Raw genomic sequence first — 21,727 nt, forward strand, 5'->3', positions numbered from 1 at the left:
CATTCCATTTAATTAAATTATGCCAATTACAGTAACAAGAATACCACACATAAACAGATTTGGGAACAAAACGCCTCTTGGTGAGCACTTACCTCGGTGAGTGAGCACCATCCCCGTGGCCGGCCAGTGGGCCGGGAGAGGCCAGGCCAGCCTGGGCGCCGCGGGGCGATGGAGGGAGCAGCTGAAGCCTCCCCGGCGCTGTGATCTGTCTCCTGGAGGATCCTGTCGGTGCGCGCTTCTGAAGCCAGAGCTCTATCTTAGTAATGACTGTCTTTAATTATTCCCACATAATGAAGATAACACAGAGCCATGTTGCATTTGGTTAAAACTCAAAAGGGGGACAGCCCATAGGAAAAACAGAAAATTACCAAGATTATCACAGGAATAGAGGAAACCAAAGAAGGAAGGAAAAAACCCAGTTCTGTAATTCCATTCAAAAGTACCCTATGCCAAGTGTCAAAACCTTGATTTACCTTCCCAGAAACCCAACTCACACTCCACTGCCAGGAAGCAGTGACCAGATGAATTGAGTAGAAGGAACCTGCGGGTTCCTTCAGGCAAGTTTTAAAATTGGATTCTCAGAGTTTAATCAGACCTTTAAATTAGGTAAAGAGACTTCTAGGAGAAGAGACATTTTTTCTGAAACAACAATTACAATGACTAACATACTGAATACAGTGATACCTCGGTTCTCGAACATAATTCGTTCCAGGAGGACGGTCGAGAACCAAATTGTTCGAGAACCGAAGCAATGAAACCCAATAGGAAATAATGGAAACTGGATTAATTCATTCCAAGCCCCAGAAAATGCCTATTTACTGGCCTAATTTGTATATACTATGTAGAAAAACATAAGTCTCAACAAGAAATAAAAGTGTACAGTATGTCTAAGGGTTAAATTCAGTGTAAAGCGTGACTCTCTCCACAAAGCGTGACTCTCTCTGCACTCACACTGATGACGCGAGCAAGGCGCGCTGGGCCGAATGAACGCCATTCGGCTCAACTCGGCTCATCTCGGAAGTTCGAGTTCCAAATATTTGTTCGGATTCCAAGACAAAAGTTTCTCGAATCTCCTGGTCGAATACCGATTTGGTCGAAAGTCAAGGCGTTCGAGAACCGAGGTATCACTGTACTTAATCTTGCCAGGCAATGTAGTAAGCATACCACATGTATTTATTCATTTATCTTCATAACAATTGCAGGTACTAAACCCATTCAAGGACAGACAGCTTGTCAAAGATGGAGTCAGAGTTTGAACCCAGAGCCCTCATTCTTAACCACTGTACCATAACGCCTGATTCAGTTCACCTTTCCTTATAAATAATATAATTCTAATGTTTTGCCTGAGGGTTTTATTAGCCATACTTCCCAAAGGTACATCCAAGTCCTCAGTTATAAAGCTGAAGTTAATTCTTAACCGCCACTAACTATATGATCACTGAAAAACACCTATATGTGACTCCTGCCTTCATGAATAAACATTTAACAAGCAACTGCTTAATCACTTGAAAACAACGTTAAAGCAACTCGGTGGACACATCTCAGTTGCTGAGTGTCGCTGCAGCGTGTCCTTGCCCATGCCCCCGGGAAGTAAGCGTGGCGGGAGGACCACAGGGTGGTTCACAGCTTCAGTAAATGTTAACAGCAGCCTGCCAAAGGGCTCTGGGACGTCCCGGGTGGGATGGGGCAGCAGGGAAAGGGAAGGGGTAAGGGCTTTGTACAGCATCTGACCTCCACCCGAGGCTTCTCTGTGAGCCGCGGAGCTGTGTGAGGACTGCAGCAGAGGAGAAATACGATCAGAAGGCTTGTCGGAGCACGGGGCAGAGGAGAGCGCATGAGCACTAGAAGGCTAGTGAAGATCTGCTGTGAAAGTCTAGGTAAGAACCATGGAAAGGACACTTGAAATGAGTCAATTGTGTGGTAGTGAATAAACCTCAACAAAGCCATTTACAAAGTTAAGTCTCGATGAGAAATGGTCAGAGTCTGAACTCAACCTATGCCAACAGTAACAGGGAGAGAGAGACTAAGCAGAGCTTCAGAAGTCAGAATCAGCAGGCCTTGATGAGTGATAGATGGGTGGGAGGGAGGGCTGGACTCAGCTGTGGGAACGAGGTCAGGAGGAGAAGAAAAATGGAGTCATAATATGGGATGCAAACAGGATCATAAGAGGAGATGATTAACATCTAAACAAAAAACTGTAACACAAACCGAACATCAGTGTTATTATGAGAACCACACCCATGAAAATGAATCAATGAGCTGATGTACACACATGAGCTGACCGCTAAATGATGAACTCATTAACAATGGTGGTACTGTTAGGTGATCACCTCCTGGCTTCCTCCTCTGTGTCAGACCTGGTGCCTGACACTTAGTGTACATTACCAATACCCTCCTCCGACATCTGAGGAAACCAGGACACTGCAGAGATGAAGAGGAAGAGCTGGGATTCTAATTCAGCTACGTCCTGACTCTGACACTCCAATCTACTTCCATGTTGCTACAATATCCCGCTTAACAGATAACGATGGTAATGATAACAGAAATAATAAAAGCTTCATTCTGCCATGGCTGAGCCTCGACCAAGTGCCCAGCTCTGTGTTTGGCACTTCACAAGTACAATCGTGTGTCTATCCTACCTTGTGAGACTGGTAACAAGACCTGCAATTCATCATGAATCTGCTCAATGCTGGACGCTTGTCACCAGGGCTACACATGCGTCATTTCTACTCCTCGGAGCATCCCTGCAGTGGAAGCTGCACTGGCCTCCATTTTGCAGTGAAGCGAATAGGCTCCCAAGTCAAGGCAACTGGCCCAGGGCCATGATGCGCTGAGGCAGTGCAGGGCTAGAATCTCCATAGTTACATATTTTCAGAACTGTAATATAACTCAATCGCGAGACAGAGGAAGAGGGGGTGCTTATGTGGCAAAATGTTCAAAATACTCATAATAAAGGGTGTGTAGGGATTATCTGTATTATACTTGCACCCGTATTACACTTTTCTTTAAATCTGAAACTATTTTTTAAAAACAGGAAAATAAACCCTGTGAGTCAAGGCATGACAGATCACTAAGGGCTCAGTCCATTCTCTGAAGACACCTTTAGTCATTACAAGCAACTGAGAATCAATTCTGTTACTATGCAGCTCTAGAAAAAAATTACTTTTTTTTTTTTAAAAAGAAACTGCAATTAAGTGATATTTTTATTTATTTTTTATCCTCACCCGAGGACATTTTTCCATTTTTTGTTCACATAGAGTGGAAGGGAGAGAGAGGAAGAGAGAGAGAGCGAGAGCATCAGTGTGAAAGGGACACATCGAGTGGCCACCACCCGCACAACCAACAGGGCCAGGGGACAAACTGCAACCGAGGTACATGCTGTTAACGGGAACCGAACCCAGGTTTCTCTGGACCGCAGGCCAACACTCTAACTGCTGAGCCAAACTGGCCAGGGCTTAAGTGATACTTTTAAACTACCAAGTAAACATGCATGGTGCAGACTGCCTTGCTGCTCACCACGACCTAGTGATCAGAAAGGCAGTGTAACTTCTGGGGTGAGTAGTTAATTCACTGTCACCTTGGAAAAGGAACAGCTTTTAGTAGGTGAACTGTTAGTCTTCAATGTGTTGAACTGGCACATCTTGCCACATTCAGAATTTTAAAAAACCAGTGAATGCATTTAATACTGAAATAAATATTATCAAATATTTGATACTTACAGGATTTTAGGGTATTTCTATTTTTTAGTAATTGGAGAATTTGTGAATTCTGCATTTAAAATAGTGATCCTTTGCTTGAAATTACATCAAAGAATGAACTAAATTTGCCTCGAAAGTGAGAATGATGACTATTTCAAAGAAATTATTTGGATACTGATTTGATCCTGTAGGCTGAACTTTATGACATTGCCGGTATTTGACTGTTTTTAACCTACAGAATGGCATTTTCATATGGTTCCCTCATATTGTTTCATATACTGGCAGGCTACTCTCTTGGTCAGTCTGTAAGTGAACACACACTAGAGTATACAGATGTTACATTATAAAGTTATACACCTGAAACTTATATGTTATTAACCAATGTTATCCCAATTTAATTTTTTAATAAAATTTCAGTAGTTTGTAAAGTCAACACTAGATGGCAGTAAATACACAAAAGCTGTAATAGTTGCATACAGTAATGAACTTTTTTTTTGCCTTTTACTCAACTATATGCCGCACTGAATCAAATTTTACAGAAACCCTAAAAAAATAATAAAAATTAAAGTTTTCTGGCTTCAAAAATATGAACCAGAAAAGTTACTGAAATGATTAATTAATCCACAATTTAAAGATTAGTACACTAACACTCAATCAACATCAACATCACAATTATATTTTCTAAGTCTTCTTTGTTTAAAAAAAATTCTAATAACATGTATTTATTTTAAATGTTAGTTAATTTGGAGGAAAAGAACTTTTAAAATAAAACATCTTAAATTGCTTTTCACATCAAGATGTTAAATTTTTATATAAGTGTTTTTATATAATTATGGCTTATTTATTATCACTTTTTTGAATTGATAAAATTTCTACTCTTTTAGGGGCCACGAATGAATATACAGCATGCTATTTATTTAATATGCTACTAGTAAAATATTTTTAACTCAATAAGCTAATACTTTATCTAGACAACAGGAAAAAAATAGGGAATAAAATATAATTTTAAGATTTTACACCCTGCCCTGGCCAGTTTTGCTCAGTGATTAGAGCATCGGCCTGGGGCCAAAGAGTCACTGGTTCACTTCTGGTCAAGGGCACAGTACCTCGGTCCCCGGCTCTGGTCGGGGTCGTGCAGGAGGCAACCAATTGATGTGTCTCTCTCACATCGATGATTCATTCTCTCTCTCTCTCTCTCTCCCTCCCTCCCTCCCTCCCTCCCTCCCTCCCTCTCTATCTGAAGATAAATGGAAAGAAAATATCCTTGGGTGAGGATTAAAAAAAAAAAAGATTTTACTCCCCAATTTGAAAAGACATTGCAGATCGAAGAGAAAAATCTTATATAAACAGAAACATGTTAATTTGATCCATTGATGATTTTAATGAATTTTCTGTAATCTTCTGAATTAGAATTTCAGTATGATTTTACAAACTCATATGGTGATAAACAAAAAAACATATATTTTTTTTAGATTTTTTTTTCTTTATTGATTTTATAGAGAGAGGACGGGAGAGGGAGAGAGAGATAGAAACATGGATGAAAGAGAACACTGATTGGCCGCCTCCTCACGCCCCCCCATGAGCGATCAGGCCCACAACCTGGGCATGTGCCCTGACTGAGAATCTAACTGGCGCGACCTCTTGGTGCAAGGGTCGATGCTCAACCACTGAGCCACACCAGCCGGGCATAAACTTATATTTTCATATTTATTTGTAAACTTTCTACTTTTTTGGATTCATTACCGGACCAGATGGCAACAGCACAGGTCTCAGCCACACTAGAATAAAATTAGCTAACTTACTAATTTTTTGGTTACTTCTAACCTTTCTCTGAGCCTGAGTTTGTTCTGACACCTAAAATTCTCAATTTAGAAAACTAAGCTAGGGTCCTCTCAAATGTCAACAAAATAATAACAAATAAATCTTTAAATAACTAATGTGGTAGAAAGAGAGGACTTATTTTAATGCCAATCTGTGCCTATATAACTCAACTTTGATCAATAATTGTTGTTTTTTAAATTCTCACTGGACAATATTATTTCCATTGATTTTTTTTTAGATAGAGTGGGAGAGAGAAAAAAAACATTTATGTGGGAGACACATCGACTGATTGCCTCCCACGTGACTCCAGGGGTCAAGGATTGAACCTGCAACCAACGTACAGGCCCTTGACAAGGAATTGAACTCACGACTCTTCGGTCTGTGGACTGATGCTCTCTAACCACTTAGCCAAACTGACCAGGGCTGATCAATAATTTTTTTTTAAATCAGAAAATAAATAGCTATAGTTACTACAAACACACAACCAAATAGCCAAAACAATCTGGAAAAGGAATAACATTTAGAAGTCTCATACTTCCTGATTTCAAACCTTACTACAAAGCTACAGTAATCAAAGCAGTGTGGTACTGGCAAAAAGATAGATATTACTTATCTCCTAGCTTGTCAAGTTGTAAACATTCAATAGGTACAGCTTTCTGTATGTCAATCATATCTCAATAAAGTGCTTATAAATAAAAATATAGACATATAGACCAATGGAATCGAATAAAGAGCCCAGAAATAAACCCTCACATATAAGGTCAAGTGATTTTTGACAAGGGTGGGGAAAGGACTGTCTTTTCAACAAATGATGCTGGGAAAACTGGATATCCACATGCAAAAGAATGAATTGCCTGATATCATATACAAAAATGAACTCAAAATGGATCAAAGATCTAGACTTAAGACCTAAAACTATAAAACTAGAAGAAAACATAGAACAGAATCTTCATGACATTAGATTTAGCAATGACTTCCTGGATATAACACTAAAAGCAAAGGCAAAAATATAGAAAAAATAGAGAAGCTAGACTTTTGTGCATCAAAGGATAATATCAGCAGAGTGAAAGGCAACGCATAGAATAAGAGCAAATATTTACAAATCATGTACCTATCTGATAAGGGATTAATATCCTAAATATATAGAGAACTCCTCCTACAACCCAATGACTAAAACATAAACAACATGATTTTAAAATGGACAAAGGATTTGAACAGATATTCCTCCAAAGATTTACAAATGGCCAGTGAACATATGAAAAGATGCTCAACAGGCATCTTGATCACTAGGGAAATGCAAATAAAAACTTCAAGGAGATACCACCTCATGCCCATTAGGAAGACTATTATTAAAAAACAAACAAACAAAAACCCAGAAAATAACAAAGGCAAGGACGTAGGAAATTGGAACCCTTGTTCATTGCTGGTGGAAATGTAAAATGGTGCAGCTGCTATAGAAATGGGATGGAGGCGCCTCAAAAAATTAAACATAGAATTACCATATAAGTCAGCAATTCTCTTTCTGCCTATACATTCAAAAAAAGTGAAAGCAGAGCCTCTAACAGATATGTGTCCCCCCGTGTCCACAGCAGCATCATTCACAACAGCCAAAATGTGGAAACAACCCAAGTGTCCATCAACAGATGAATGGATTTATAAAATACAATATATAGATACAAGTAACATGTAATACATATATATGAATGTCATTCAGTCTTAAAATGGAAGGAAAATCTGACACATGCTACAACATACATGAACTTTGTAGACAATATGCTAAATGAAATAAGCCAGACACAAAAGGACAAATACTGTATAATTTGACTTATATGAGGTTCCTAGAGTAATCAAATTCATAGAGTCAGGAAGTGAATGGTGCTTTCCAGGGGCTGGAGGAGGGGGAACAGGGAGTTTTATTTAATGGTTTAATGTTTAGACAGAGTTTCAGTTGGGAAGATAAGAGTTCTGGAGACGCTGGTGGTGATGGCTGACGAGCAAAGGGATGTGCTCAATGCCACTGAATTGTGCACCTACAAATCATTCAAATTTCACATTGTGTGTTTTACCACAGTTAAAATTTAAAAAGAAGCTAAAATCATACATTTGTTATGCATACTTTACCGCAGTTTAGAAAAAGGAACTGAGCAGCACACTTTTCATTATCACAACCCCCACTGCCCCTCCCTCTGACTCACTCTCGGTGTCTCCATGTTAGTGTCCCCTCCATAGCAATACATATTGATAACACCACAGTTATCTCCTCATAAAAACAAGTACACACTAAAATTACCACTCTTGTCTTATAAAGATTTGGCTTTGGTAACCAAAGGAAATGCTTCGTGTTTAGAGGTGCAAGTCTAGGAAGTAATGGCATCGCCTAAAACACTGCTGGCATTCTGGCCCTTGTGGATTAATTTTATTTATTTCTTTCTGTTAATCCTCACCTGAGGATATTTTTCCATTGATTTTTTTTTTTTAGATAGAATGGAAGGGAGGGGGGAGGAAGAGACAGAGAGGAACATCGATGTGAGACAGACACATTGATTAGTTGCCTCCTGCAACGACTCCGACTGGAATAGGGGGTCGAACCTGCCACCCTGGTACATGCCTTTGACTGGCTTTCAAACTCGAGACCCTTCACACCTTGGGCTGATGCTCTTAACTGCTGAGCCAAACCAGCCAGGGCCTACGTAGATTAATTTTAAGATGAAAACACCTTTCTTCTATGTCATGACTGACTAAATCAGCCCATAGCTATGCTTTGTCTCCCACCCTCCAGTCGCCAGCCACCCCTAACGCACACCCTAGGAGTAGATTACAATGGCGTCAGAATTTGCCATGGGAAGTCTCCTTAAGCTGCTCTGGGAAACCAAGATTAAGTCATATTCAGGCCTTCCCAAAATATGTCCCAGAGGCCCCAGACCTCACCAAAGGAAGAAGATAAAGACAGCAACAGGATACAGCCTTTGGATGAAATTCACACCTTTCACCCCTCCAACGTGACCACAGACCTTTCACCTGGTGCAACATTTTCACTGCCTAGTTGCATCTCTAGTCAGTGCACTGAGCTATTATGCATGTGTGTTAAACACACACATCTTCTCAACTACATCCAGAAGCAGAGTTCTTCAGGATAAAGAGAAAAAGATGGCTTTGTCTTTGCTCAGCACCAGATCCAGGATCATCACAAAGCAGTTCTCACTGTGGACTGAGTGCAACTTAACTAAGGAATGAAAATGATCATCACTTGACACTTTGAGTTCTTTAAGCAGAGCTTAGAAAATGTTATAAACCAACAAATATAGTCATATAATTAATACTGAGTGTGAATTTATCAAAAAGGAATAATATCCAGCTTTCCTTTTAAAATAAAAACAACCCTGAAAGCCCATTTTCTTTTTAATAGCTGAATGTATCAGTTCAACATTCATCTGAACACTGCACTGCATACCTCCCAGGATTCCGTCGCAGCTCAAGGGAACAGTCCTGTTTACTGCGATAGAAAAATGGACATGGTCCGGCTCTCCTGAAGCTGACAGTGCACAGGAGAGACCGGCAATAAATAAACAAACCTACAAGTCTGTGCAAGGCTTATAAGCGGAATAAACGCCATGGAGGAGACAAATACAATTAACAGACGGCCGCGCTGAGATAAGTCAGATGCTGGAATCACCTGGGAAGGATTTTAAAGCAGCCGTGTGGTAAATCCGTGAAGATCAGACTAGCAAAATCAGCCTGCAACACTTGAGGACAGAGCAGTGCTGCGGACAAAGGAAGCTCCCAAATTAAGTGAGAAGAACCAGGCCCTCTATGTCTGATAAAGATATCACCAATACAAAAGAAGCAGCAGCCTAATCAATGAGAATATACAGGAATATACGAGGCCAGACAGAAATCTAGAAAAAGTGAAGGCAAACCCAGAAGTGAGCAGTACTGAAATCATCCAGCATTGCTCAGCCGATGGACGTCCAGCTGCCGATGGACACCAAGCTCCGGCTTATGATATAGCTCTGCTCGGTCTGGGGTAGGGATGGCTTCCAGGTTTTCTGTGCCTCTTCAGACTCTTACACTCCTGATATGGTCCTAAATTTACCAGGAAATCTTTTGGTAACCAGTTCTACTTATACTTGAATACCAATTGTTATAGTCACTGGAAAAGTTTCTTCTAGTAAATTAACTCCTTGGCATTCTCATCAATCCCTTGTGAATCTCATTAGTTTAAGTAAAGTCAGTCCCAAAGGCCTAGTCAGTCCTGGATGAACTACTTACTGGCAAAGACAAGTTCCCAGATCTGCAAAGTTAGGGACCATCTCCTAAGTCCAGAAGGTACATTATGAGCCTGGCCAGCTGGCGATCCCCTGGCTAACGGCCCTCTCTGCCTTGATCTCTCACTTCCACAGGTAACAAATCTGCCTTGCAAATAGCTCTCCAAGATCCTATTCAACTCACAAATTCAAAACAGACCTACTCTTATCTGCCAAAGTCTTTCTTTCCCTTACTACTCAATGTCGTCTAAAATCATTCTCCAAAATGCATATTCTACATACAGCATCCAACACAAGCATAGATTCCTACTGGACACTGTAAAAGAGCACTCAGAGTAAAGCAGGCTGCATTTCTTTAGCCACTACCAGAAAAGTATAAGTTCGGGATTTCATTTGTCCTGGTCCTGAGCCCTTAGATATAAGCTTCACCACTTCAAGTTCCTGCTAAATTTTGCTTTAACAAATTTTCACCGCTCTTCTATTTTTTTAATACCTAAAGATAAAAGGTCACAATATTCCTGACAACTAAAATTCACTAGTGACAAAAAAAATTCCTGCAAATTCTTGTTTGTGATTGGCAAGTGCTTAATTTTTTAGATGTTATAGCAACCCACATTCGGCAGCGTAACAAAATGGTTTCTAAGAAGTGCAGAGACAGCCAGCTTGTACTTGGAATGTGACATGAGCCCTCCCACACATGACAGCACACTGGAGGTTTAGAGAGTTTCACAGTGAGCTCCGTACCTGTTGCAAATGAGACTTCAGCACATCATTTGCAAAAAGCATTTTCTCAGGACTTATTTGTTTGAGAAAATAGAATTGACAGAGCCCGAGAATGGACTAAAAAACACACAAACGTTAAATCTACAGAACACTATTTCAAATAGGATTGATCTACTCAGTACTTTCCTGACTACACCATGGTGACTGTTTTTCAATCCAAGGCAATAACAAGGAGCAGACAGCCTCGGTCTCATGTCTCCCCATGACCTGAACTGCTTTCAATACTGTAAATGCATGTTTGCTGAACTGCCAGCCAGAGACATCGCTGCTTTGGAGTAACAGAGGCATCTGAGGGAGAAACCATCTGAAAGAGATTTACACTGTCACTTACCTCCACTGCGACTACAATCAAAATGAGGTCCGTCTTTGACTCTGGAAACAGCGCGTTCACTTGCGGCGACATCCCAATCAGAGCACAGTTGGTGACCACAGATATAACACTCATTGTTTCAAAAGCCAACTAAAAGAAAAAGAAAGTGAAATTAAAACCACAATGGCTGCTTCCATATTTCCTCGCCCTTGGTTGTACTGCTAAAATCAAAGGAAAGTCTTTCCTTACTTCTGAACATTCCAAGGACATTTTACAATTTTTCTCTATAATGCTGTATTTTCTGTAGCTTAGAAAAGCCACACTGTAGAAGGTATTTTAGAATCTTTTGGCTTAAATATCCCAAAGCAACATGTTCTACCTTTCCAGTTGGAGGTGGCCAGGGACCTGAATTTGGAATACATCCTCGAGGACTAGGCTGCTAAAGTGACTCACATCTAACGGGAATCTGAAGCAGGGCCCCAGAGGAAATGTTTCACAGTCAAAAACAGTTAGGTACAATTTCAAATAAAATTTACTTTGTGAAATTGTCCTTCTACTTGGACAGATCACATGGAAAACTTCAGAAAAATACAGACGCCAGACCCCACTGAGACCTGCAAATAGACTCCAGGGTCCCAGCAGGACACTGGTGTGCAGTGCTGAGCACAGACTGTGGGAATGTCGTGACCACTGCCCTTCCTGATCTTTCTTTCTTTTTTAAAATTTTTTTTCTTTACCGACTTTTAGAGAGAGAGGAAGGGAGAGAGAAAGAGATAGAAACATCGATGAGAGAGAACATTGATCAGCTGCCTCCTGCATGCCCCCCACTGGGGATTTGGCCCACAATCTGGGCATGTGCCCTGACCGGGAATTGAATCGGCAACCTTTTGGTGCATGAGTCAACTCTCAACCACTGAACCACACCGGCCGGGCTTGCTTTCTTTTTTAATATAAGAAATATAATTACTATTAGAAATAATAGATTTTTTAAAAAGCAAGGTAAAACATGATTAGATCTAAACTTAATAAAATCTTATCCCATGGAGAATTTCTACCATCATATTTATATTTTAGGAATCCTTTGTATAATCTGATTATTTTTCACAGTTTTCTTTACAACATATACTCGGGGTTTTCTTTACCTTCTCTTTAGATAGGATAAAATTTCAATTTATTTGTTTTTTAAAATTATATTCCCACAGTTGAAAAATCAAACATTATTAAGTGTACAGTGAAGAGTCCTCCTTGTTCCCCTCTCCCCACCCCACTTTCAAGCTCCTGTTCTCTCTTCAAGATAATATTAATTCCTATGTACCCTTCTAGACACTTTGTGTGCAACTATAAGCAAATTTGAATATATGCTTTCTTACTCTCTTCTCAGCATAATAATACAAATCATTAGACCCCTTGCTTCTATCACTTAAAACCTCTTGGAGGATATTCTGTGTCAGTACTCAAAGACTTCCCTCATTCTTTGTCACAAATGAAGTATTTCACTGCAACTTATTTAACTATTCCCTTATTGGTAGGCATTAGTTGCTTTTACAAATAATGTTACAATTAGTAACCTTGTAAATACATCATTTAACAAGTGTGGAAGTACCATACATTCCTGAAAGTGGAAAGATGCCACTCACTGGTGGTTTTGATAGGTGATACCGAGGAGCACTCCAAAGGGTTGACCAGTTCACCATCTATCAACAGCCTAGAGAGTGTCTGGTTTCCTGCATTTTGAATACATTTCTAACTAAGTTTTTGAATTTTTTAATATCACCTACAGTGAGTTATAGTTTACATGTAATAAACTGCCCTCATTCAAGGTATATACTTCATTAAGTTTTGATAAATTCACCATTACAAACAAGATACAGAACATTTCCGTTTTCCTCTAAAAGTGTCCTCATGACACTTTGCAATCCGTCCCTCTTTATACCTGGCCCTGGGGCAAACACTGATCTGCTCTTTGTCACTATGTATTAGTTTGCATTTTTCAGAATTTGACCTAACTGGAATCATAGCATATAGTCTTTTGTGTCTGTTTCTTTCACTCAGCATAATTTTGAGATTGATCCATACTATATGGATCAATAATTCATTCCTTTTTTATTGTTGAGTAGTGCTCCATTTTATGAATAGACTATATTTGTTTTCATTCATTTACCTAGTGATGACAGGTTGGGTTGTTTCCAGCTTGGGACTACTGTGAATAAAGTGATTAGACATTGCCATACAGTCTTTGTATGGGCATATTCTTTCCTGCCCCTTGGATATCTAGGAGTGGACGTTTGGGGTGGCATGATAGGTGTGCATTTAGCTTTTTAATAAACCACCATCTAGTTTGGCCAAGGACTGTAACATTATACAGTCACCAGTGATGTATAAGAGCTCCAGCGACTACACGTCACTGTCAACCTCTGGCCTTCTAAATTCTAAAATGGGAACATGGTGTGTCTCACTGTGGTGTTCATTTGCATTTCCCTGGTAACTGATTCTAAACCTTTTCATGAGCTCATTGGCCATTCCCAAGTGTTCTTTGGTAAAGCATTTCTTCAAATCTTTTGTCCATGTTTTTACTAATTTAATTGTCTTATTGTTGAGTTGTATGAGTTCTTTATATAATCTGAATACAAATCCTCTGACAGACAAACGTATTGTGAATATTGTCTCCCATTCTGTGTGTCTTGCCTTTTTTTTCCTTTTTGAAAAGCATTTTTCCCCCTTCATTTGAAAACCTAGCTATCTCAACACTATTAGTAGAGAGTCCATCATTTTCCCCATTGAACTGAGATTTCACCTAAATCACATACTGATTTCTGGATGTTCTTGTCTGTCTATTGGCCTGGCTGTCTATCAATGCATAAGTACCACACTATTTTAATAACTGCCATTATAGACAACTTTATCAACTTGTTATTATGATAACTACTGACACGTGGTAAGGTGTGTCCCTATTTTTCTTCTTTAGGGCTTTCCTGCTGTTCTATTTTATCTATTTTTCTGTGTGAACTTGACAATAAGTTTATCTAGTTAAAAGAAAAACTTTCGTTGGCATAGTGCTGCATTTATAAATTAATTTGTAGATTAATTAATTTATAAATTAAAGGAGAACTGATATACTTAGAATAGTAAGTCTTCCTACTGAATCAGTTAGCTATTGTTGCACATAATATACCACCCAAAACTCTGTGGCCGAAAACAATAGCCATTTACTTAGCTCATGATTCTGCAGGTAGATAATTTAGGCTGTTTTTCTGGTCTCAGCTTTGACTGGACTTGTGGTCAGCTAGTGGGTAAACTGTAAATGTCATTGGCCTTATTATTCTAGTTAGAACTTCTAGTACTATGTTCAATACAAGTGGTGAAAGTGGACATCTTTGCATTGTTCTAATCTTAGAAGAAAAGCATTCAATCTTTCACCAATAAGCATGTTAGCTTTAGGTGTTTTTTAATATGCTCCTTATCAAGTTGAATAAGGGTTGGATTTTGTCAAATGCTTTTTCTGTAATGATTGATATAATCATATGATTTTTCTTCTTTAGATTATTAATATGGTAGATTACACTGATTCATTTTCTAATACTGAAAAAGACCTGCATTCCTGGACTAAATCCTACTTATCATGGCATATAGTTCTTTCTTTCTTTCTTTCTATTTATTTATTTATTTATTTATTTATTTATTTATTTATTTATTTATTTATTTATTTATTTTTATTTTTTGGTACATGCCCCCAGCGGGAACCAAACCTGGGACTCTCTGGTCCCCAGGCCGACACTCAACCGCTGAGCCAAACTGGCCATGGCTGTAGTTCTTTTTATATGTTGCTAAATTCTATTTGCTAATATTTTGTTAAGGCGTTTTGTGCATTTATTCTCAAGGGATATTGATTTGTTCCTTTCTTTTTTTGTCCTCTCTTAGTCTTGTTTGCCATCACACTGATAGTAGCTCATAAAATGAATTGAAAAATATTCTCCTCTTCTACTTCTGGAAGAAATTGTATCAAATTGGTATTCATTCTTCTTTTTCTTCTTCTTTTTACTTTTTTTTTTTTCTTTATTGATTTTAGAAAGAGAGGAAGGGAGAGGGAGAGAGATAGAAACATGGATGAGAGAGAACATCGATTGGATGCCTCCTGCATGCCCCCACCCCATGGGAATTTGGCCCACAACCTGGGCATGTGCCCTGACCAGGAATTGAACTGGTGACCTCTTGGTGCATGGGTCTATGCTCAACCACTGAGCCACACCAGCCAGGCAATGTTCATTCTTCTTTAAATGTCAGAACTCACCAGTGAAACCATTTGGGTCAGGACATTTCTTTTTTGGGAATTGTAATTGCGAATTTAATTTTCTTATAGTCATGGGGCTACTCATATTATCTACTTCATATTGAGTGAGTTGCAGTAGTTTGTGCTTTTGGAGAAATTTTTCCATTTCATCCAAGCTGTCAAATGAATTGTTTGTAATATTCCCTTATTCTTTTGATGTTTGTAGGGTCTGTAGTGATTTCATTTTTTATTTTGGTTATTTTTGCCTCCTCTCTTTCTTTTTTAGTCTTGCTGGAGATGTGTCAATTGCATTGATCTTTTCAAAGAACCAACTCTTTGTTTCATTGATCTCTATTATTTCTGTTTTCAATTTCATTGATTTATACTATTATCCTTATTTCAGCTGTTTGGGGTTTATTTAGTTCTGTTTCTCATTTCTTGAGTAGGAGCTTAGATTACTGATTTGAGATTTTTTTTTTCTCTCTTTTCCACTGTATGCATTTAGTGCTACAAATTTCCCTGTCAGCACTGCTATAGCTGTGTCCCACAACTTTTGATATGCTCTATTTTCATTTAAAATCAATTCAATGTATCTTTTGATTTCACTTGACACCTTCTCTTCAACCCATTATATATACAAATGTGTTTTTTAGTTTTCAAGTGTATGGAGACTTTTCTGTTATCTTTGTTATTGATTTCTAGTTCAATTCCATTGTGGTCAAAGAACATACTGTGTATGATTCCAATTCTTTAAAATTTTTGAAGTTGGTTTTATGACCAGAAGATGGTCCATCTTGTTCAATGTTCTATAAGTACTTGAAAAAAAAAATGTGTATTCTACTGTTGTTGAATAGTGTGTTCTACAACATCAATAAGATTCCATTATGTGATGGTATTGTTGAGTTCTTCTATATCCTGGCTGATTTCTATCCAGTGTTAATTGTTGAGGAAGTGATGTTGAAGTCTCCAGGTATAATTGTGGACTTATTTATTTTTCCTTTCAGTTTTATAAGTTTTTGGTTCACACATTTTAAAACTTGTTGTTTGATGAATACATATTAAGATTGCTACATGTTGGTAATTGGCCCTTTTATCATCATAAAATGCTCCTGTCTGATCATTTTCTTTGCCCATTTATCTGATATTAATATAGCTACTTCTGTTTCCTTGTGATCAGTATTTCCACATGTATCCTTTTCTATTTTTTCTTTTTCTCTTTTTGGTACGTGCCCCTAGCACCAAACCCGGGACTCTCTGGTCTGCAGGCCGATGCTCCAACCACTGAGCCAAACCGGCCACGGCCTTTTCTATCCTTTTACTTTCAACCTGCTTATATCATTATGTTTAAATTGAGTTTCCTATAGACAGCATATAGTTGGGTTATGTGTTTTAATCCACTTTGACAATCTGTCTTTAACTGGTGTCTTTAGATTCTTTGCAATTAATCTAACCATTAATATGTTAGGACTTAAGTCTACCATTTCTTTATTTTCTGTTTGTTCCCTAATTTTTCATTTATGCTTTCTTTTTCTTGTCTTATTATGAGTTACCTAGACATTTTTTGATATTCCACTTTGATTTATCTGTGTTTTGAAGGATATCTTTTATATAGCTTTTTAGGGGTTGTCTAGGTGTGTGTGTATATATATATGTGTGTGTGTGTATCCACATATATATTACATTTTATATATGTGTACATATATTTTTTTCCTTTAACCTGTGTTGTTATTTATTAGCTTGAGTAAAATATAGAAATTTTACCTCCTTTTACCATTCCCAATTTATAACTATCTTAATCTTTTCTCTACATATAGTATTTATTTATTCATTTATTTTATTTTTATCCTCACCCGAGGACATTTTTGCATTTATCTTCAGATGGGGGAGAGGGGAGGGAGGAAGAGAGAGAGAGAGAAACATCACACGACCCCAACTGAGGCTAGAGACAAACTGCAACCGAGGTACGTGCTCTTAGCAGGAACCGAACCCGGGTCTCTCCAGTCCACAGGCTGACGTTCTAACCGCTGGGCCAAACAAGCCAGGGCTACATATAATATTTAGAATCATTAGATAGTGTTCTATTTTTTGTTTCGGTTCTCAAACATAACTTTAAAGACTCAAAGAAAAGGAAACTATTGTTTTTACTTGTACTTTTGTTTAGCTTTTCTTTTTCCCTAATGTCCCCAGATTCCTACTTTTATCATTTTCTTGGCTGGAGAACTCTGTCATACTTTCAGGACAGGTCTGCAGGAACAAAGGTCTCTTCGCTGCCCCTCCTCAGCGTGTCCTGTCCCTCCTTCCCCTGAAGCACACCTGGACGGAAGCGGCTGCACTGGCAGTACTTCCTCTGAGCCCCTGAAAACACGGTGCCGCTGTCTTCTGACACCACGGGGTGGGGGGGGCCTCGTTAGTGAGTGAAGGCCGAGCTGGCCACTCTCCCAGAAAATCGTCAAACTTTTACATCTGAAAGGAGTCACAGAGATTATATTTTACCTCCCTCACTCCTACCCCCAATTTTAAAAATAAGAAAAGTGAGGCCCAGAGAAAGGTATGATTATTTGAAGTCACACAACTAGTTTATAGCAGAGCAAGGATGAAATCCAGTTTTTCCAAATCTCTTCTTGGGGCTTTTTGTTTTTAAATTACAATGCTTCATTTTGTTACTTCTTTTATTTTATTTTATTTAATCCTCACCCGAGAACATTCTTCCATATTTTGTTCAGATAGAGTGGGAGGGGGGGGAGAGAGAGAGAGAGAGAGAGAGACATCGACGTGAAAGGGACACATCGAGTGGCCGCCACCCGCACAACCTAACCAGGGCTGGGGACAAACTGCAACCGAGGTACATGCCCTTAGCGGGAACCGAACCCAGGTCTCTCTGGACGGCAGGCCGATGCTCTAACGGCTAAGCCAAACCAGCCAGGGCTGTTACTTCTTTTAAAGGAAGAATTTTTGTCGAATAATTACCTGCCACACACCAATACTGGCCGAGGGCTCTGAGAATGGACGTTTGAAGACTCTGCACATTTTTAAGGCATCTGAGTTAACTTCGGTGAAGTTGTTTAACACGGCGAAGGCGGCTGCTAACGGGTAAACACACGAGAAAAGGCTCACGTATCCAAACTGCAGCAATAGCTCCAAGTAGTCATCAAAAGTGCCCTGAAAACGTGAACCACAGGAAGAAAACGGGCATTCTTTTAACATCGTGTAAAAATACCAATGTCACCCCACTAAATTTTACTTTTTTTAAATTTAAAAAAAGAAGTTGTTTGTAATATTATCCACTGCATGGGCTTCTAACAACAATAAACAAAAATCTCAAAGAGTTTCTACCAATTCCTTCTTCTCACAATAGAATTTACTTAAAGTCAAAGGCAATTTTATACTGAAGTCGCTGAACTAAAGAATGAAGAAATGATTTAGCTGCTTATCTAATGCCAAATTATTAACTTACCACACTTTTTCTAAGGTGAACAATAGCAAAGCTAAATATGTTTGCTCTTGACCAAGAAAAAAGAAATGATGTGGCATCACTGTTAGAAACCTTACACGATGGCCCCCTCATATCATGGGCACCCCAGAATCTCAGTCCCTGACACTCCATTAAAAAATACAGTGGCCTGGCCAGTATGGCTCAGTGGTTGAGCATCGACCACCAAGAGGTCGCCAGTTCGACTCCCAGTCAGGGCACATGCCCAGGTTGTGGGCCTGATCCCCAGTGGGGGGGCATGCAGGAGATGGCCAATCGATGTACTCTCTCATCGATGTTTCTCTCTCTCTCTCCCTCTCCCTTCCTCTCTCTCTACATTAATAAAGAAAAAAAAAATTTTTTTTTAATCTGAGAGTGGTGATGCTTGCAGAAATGGTAAAGACCTCCAGAAGTTCGCCTCTCCAAAAACAAACAAAAAGGACAAAATTTGTCAGAATCAATTTTTTCAGTACTGTGAAAATTAACCAAAGGCTTGTAGCAACCCAGGAAGCACTCAGTAAAGAAAACAGCTAGATTTGGTGGCATTCCAATTTACTCCAGTTTCACCTCCTGCCCCCAGCTCTACAGCAACCCTAACGAGTAGCAGGCGCTCCCAGCACCGGGGGAGCGGAGCAGGGCTGGAGGTCTTGGGAAGCCGCATCCCAAAGGGAAGTCATACTCTGACCCGGACAACGGTGCCCCGTGAGACTCTACTCACAAGCCTTGTCTTTATTCAGCCTCACTGGGTCTCACCCAGTGCTGAAGGCTTCTCCCCAGAAATGTTGTATGACACAAAAGGCCATGCCCTGTATGATTCACCTACATGAAATGCACAGAATAGCTAAATCCATGGAGACAGACAGTACATCAGTGGTTGCTAGACTGAGGAAAGGTGTGATTGCTAATGGTATGGGGATGATGAAAATGTTCTAGAATTAGGTAGTGGTGATGGCACATTCTTGTGAACTTATTAAAAAATAACTAAACTATACATCCTAAAATAGTGAATTTTATGGTACTAGAATCTTACCTCAATTCTTTTAAAAGTAAAGAAAAACAAAGCTGATAGTAACAAGGGAACTCCCAGAGTCACCCTAGCAAGAGTAGTAGATACATCAGAGAGGCCAAAGAAAGGATTCTACAGCAGAAAATATGAAAAAATCCCTCTAAAACTATGTTTAAAACAACTCCTTCCTGGTATGTTTTAAAAGACAATTTGAGCCCTGGACGGTTTGGCTCAGCAGTTAGAGAATCGGCCTGCGGTTCAGAGAGACCCGGATTCGGTTCCCGCTAAAGGCATGCACCTCGGTTGCAGTTTGTCCTTGGTCCTGGTTGGGTCGTGTGGGTGGCTGCTGCTCAATGTGTCGCTTTCATGTCGATGTTTGTCTCTCTCTCTCTCTCTTCCTCTCTCTCCCTCCCACTCTATCAGAACAAAAAATGAAAAAATGTCCTCGGGTGAGGATTAAAAAAAAAAAAAGGTATCAATTTGAGGGGGAAGAGATACAGACAGTATGGTGTGAGGTATTTCATGATCTTTAATAACTGGACAAAGGAGCCTTCACTGAAGCAGGTGCCTGAGCACTGTGCCATCACCTGAGTAACATCACCACCTCTCAACGGGACACAGTGACATGCCACTCGAATGCCTCGCTAGATGCCTGTTGTTCACAACGTCACATTCACTCTGACCCAAGAGAAGCTGAGGGATGCTTTACGTTGTGCTGTGACAGACGGAGAGCCAGCCCCATGTCGCCTGAGGCCACACTCGCCGATGTCTGGAGTCCAGGGCCTCCTCGTGATCACCCTATGCACACGCAGTGACAACTTCCGTTTAAGAAAATACTCATCACAATACTTTAAAGCATTATTAAATATTAATGTTTCTAAATGAATCACTATTACTACTGCATCTCAGAGCCAGTCTTTCACCAATATATGCATATTAGGCTCAGCAGCCAAGAGCTTTAGTATAAGTCAGATTCTACTGTAGTCAGTAGAATTCTTTTCTCTTTTACGAAAAGAGAAAATATATGAACATAATTATAGAGTATTGGCAATGGTGCCAAGTACTTCTTTTAGATGCTCTGGTATTTGGATGAAGCATGAGCCCAAGGATTTCGAGTGTCACTGGCAGTGTTCAAGGCTCGCCAAAGAGAAACACCAAACGTGTGTGTTAGGGGCTGGCAGGTTGATGCTCAGCTGGGATTCGGTGGCGAGCAGTTTCTAAACCACTCTGGTTGCATTTGGCTCTGGAATGCATTTCCTTATGTTGTGTTGCAGCATACAGATGTGGTTTTAAAATATGCCCAGTGATATAGCATTGATTTAATTCTCTGAAGAGTGAAGTAATCAAGAGTGGGGAAAGAGTAAAAATCTTAGCAATCGAGCCATTTCTACCACAATTTGGTCTTAAGAAACACTCATAGCCTATGCTCAGCTTTCAAACCGTGCTGTTTTGGCTCATGAAGTAAAGCGGAGCCTCTGCGGAGAGGTGCAGACAATGTCTCCCATGTGCCGCTGGGCAGTCTGGAAGTGGGGCCAGGGTCTGCCTGGCACTTTTAGCCTATGACACCCAGTGAGCAGAAAGAGAGCGAGTAAACTTCTATTCCAGATGAACATACAAATTTAAATTCTTAAGTATATGAAAAAAAAAACTAACTATGAAAGCCAGTCAAAAAATTCAGTAATCAGGAGACAAATTAGTTCATGGTGAAAAACAAGACTATAAAAGTTTAATGACATTGGACCCTCAATGAAGGCCCTGTTTCACTAAGAACATACCATACCAAGAAGGAAGATGCAGGATATGGGAAACAATGATCTAAAGCAAATGTGACCCCGATGCCACCCCCAACAGAGAAATGTGAATGTAGCCAGAGCTCAATAAAAGTTTGTTAAATACATGGTTAGGTTTTACAGTCTTCCAATGATCTACTTATAGTTCTTTAAAAATCTCAGAATTCTGTCTTAAAGGAACTACTTTATATTTACACTAGCACTAAGTATTAAAACTATAAATTAATCTTCAGATTGGCATTCATTTTTAGCAATGGGCTTCAATCATTTCTTTGTGTGTTTTTTAATTTTGAAAATTATTTTCAATTACAGTTTACC

The 21,727-nt window shown here is 39.4% G+C and overlaps 1 protein-coding gene across 7 annotated transcripts in view; it reads right to left on the reverse strand.

Moving 5' to 3' along the window:
* Positions 1–21,727, reverse strand: part of ANO10 (anoctamin 10) — a 165,263-nt gene that overhangs the window by 79,624 nt on the left and 63,912 nt on the right. For all 7 annotated transcript variants that reach the window (XM_036266159.1, XM_036266160.1, XM_036266156.1 and 4 more), the window contains exons 10-11: positions 18,112–18,303; positions 10,899–11,027 (exon numbers count right to left, since the gene is read on the reverse strand). In XM_036266159.1, the coding sequence (XP_036122052.1) occupies positions 10,899–11,027; positions 18,112–18,303 (321 nt within the window). The remainder of the gene's footprint in view (positions 1–10,898; positions 11,028–18,111; positions 18,304–21,727) is intronic.

This window comes from Molossus molossus, unplaced genomic scaffold, assembly GCF_014108415.1.
Source record: "Molossus molossus isolate mMolMol1 unplaced genomic scaffold, mMolMol1.p scaffold_m16_p_18, whole genome shotgun sequence".
NCBI lineage: Eukaryota > Metazoa > Chordata > Mammalia > Chiroptera > Molossidae > Molossus > Molossus molossus.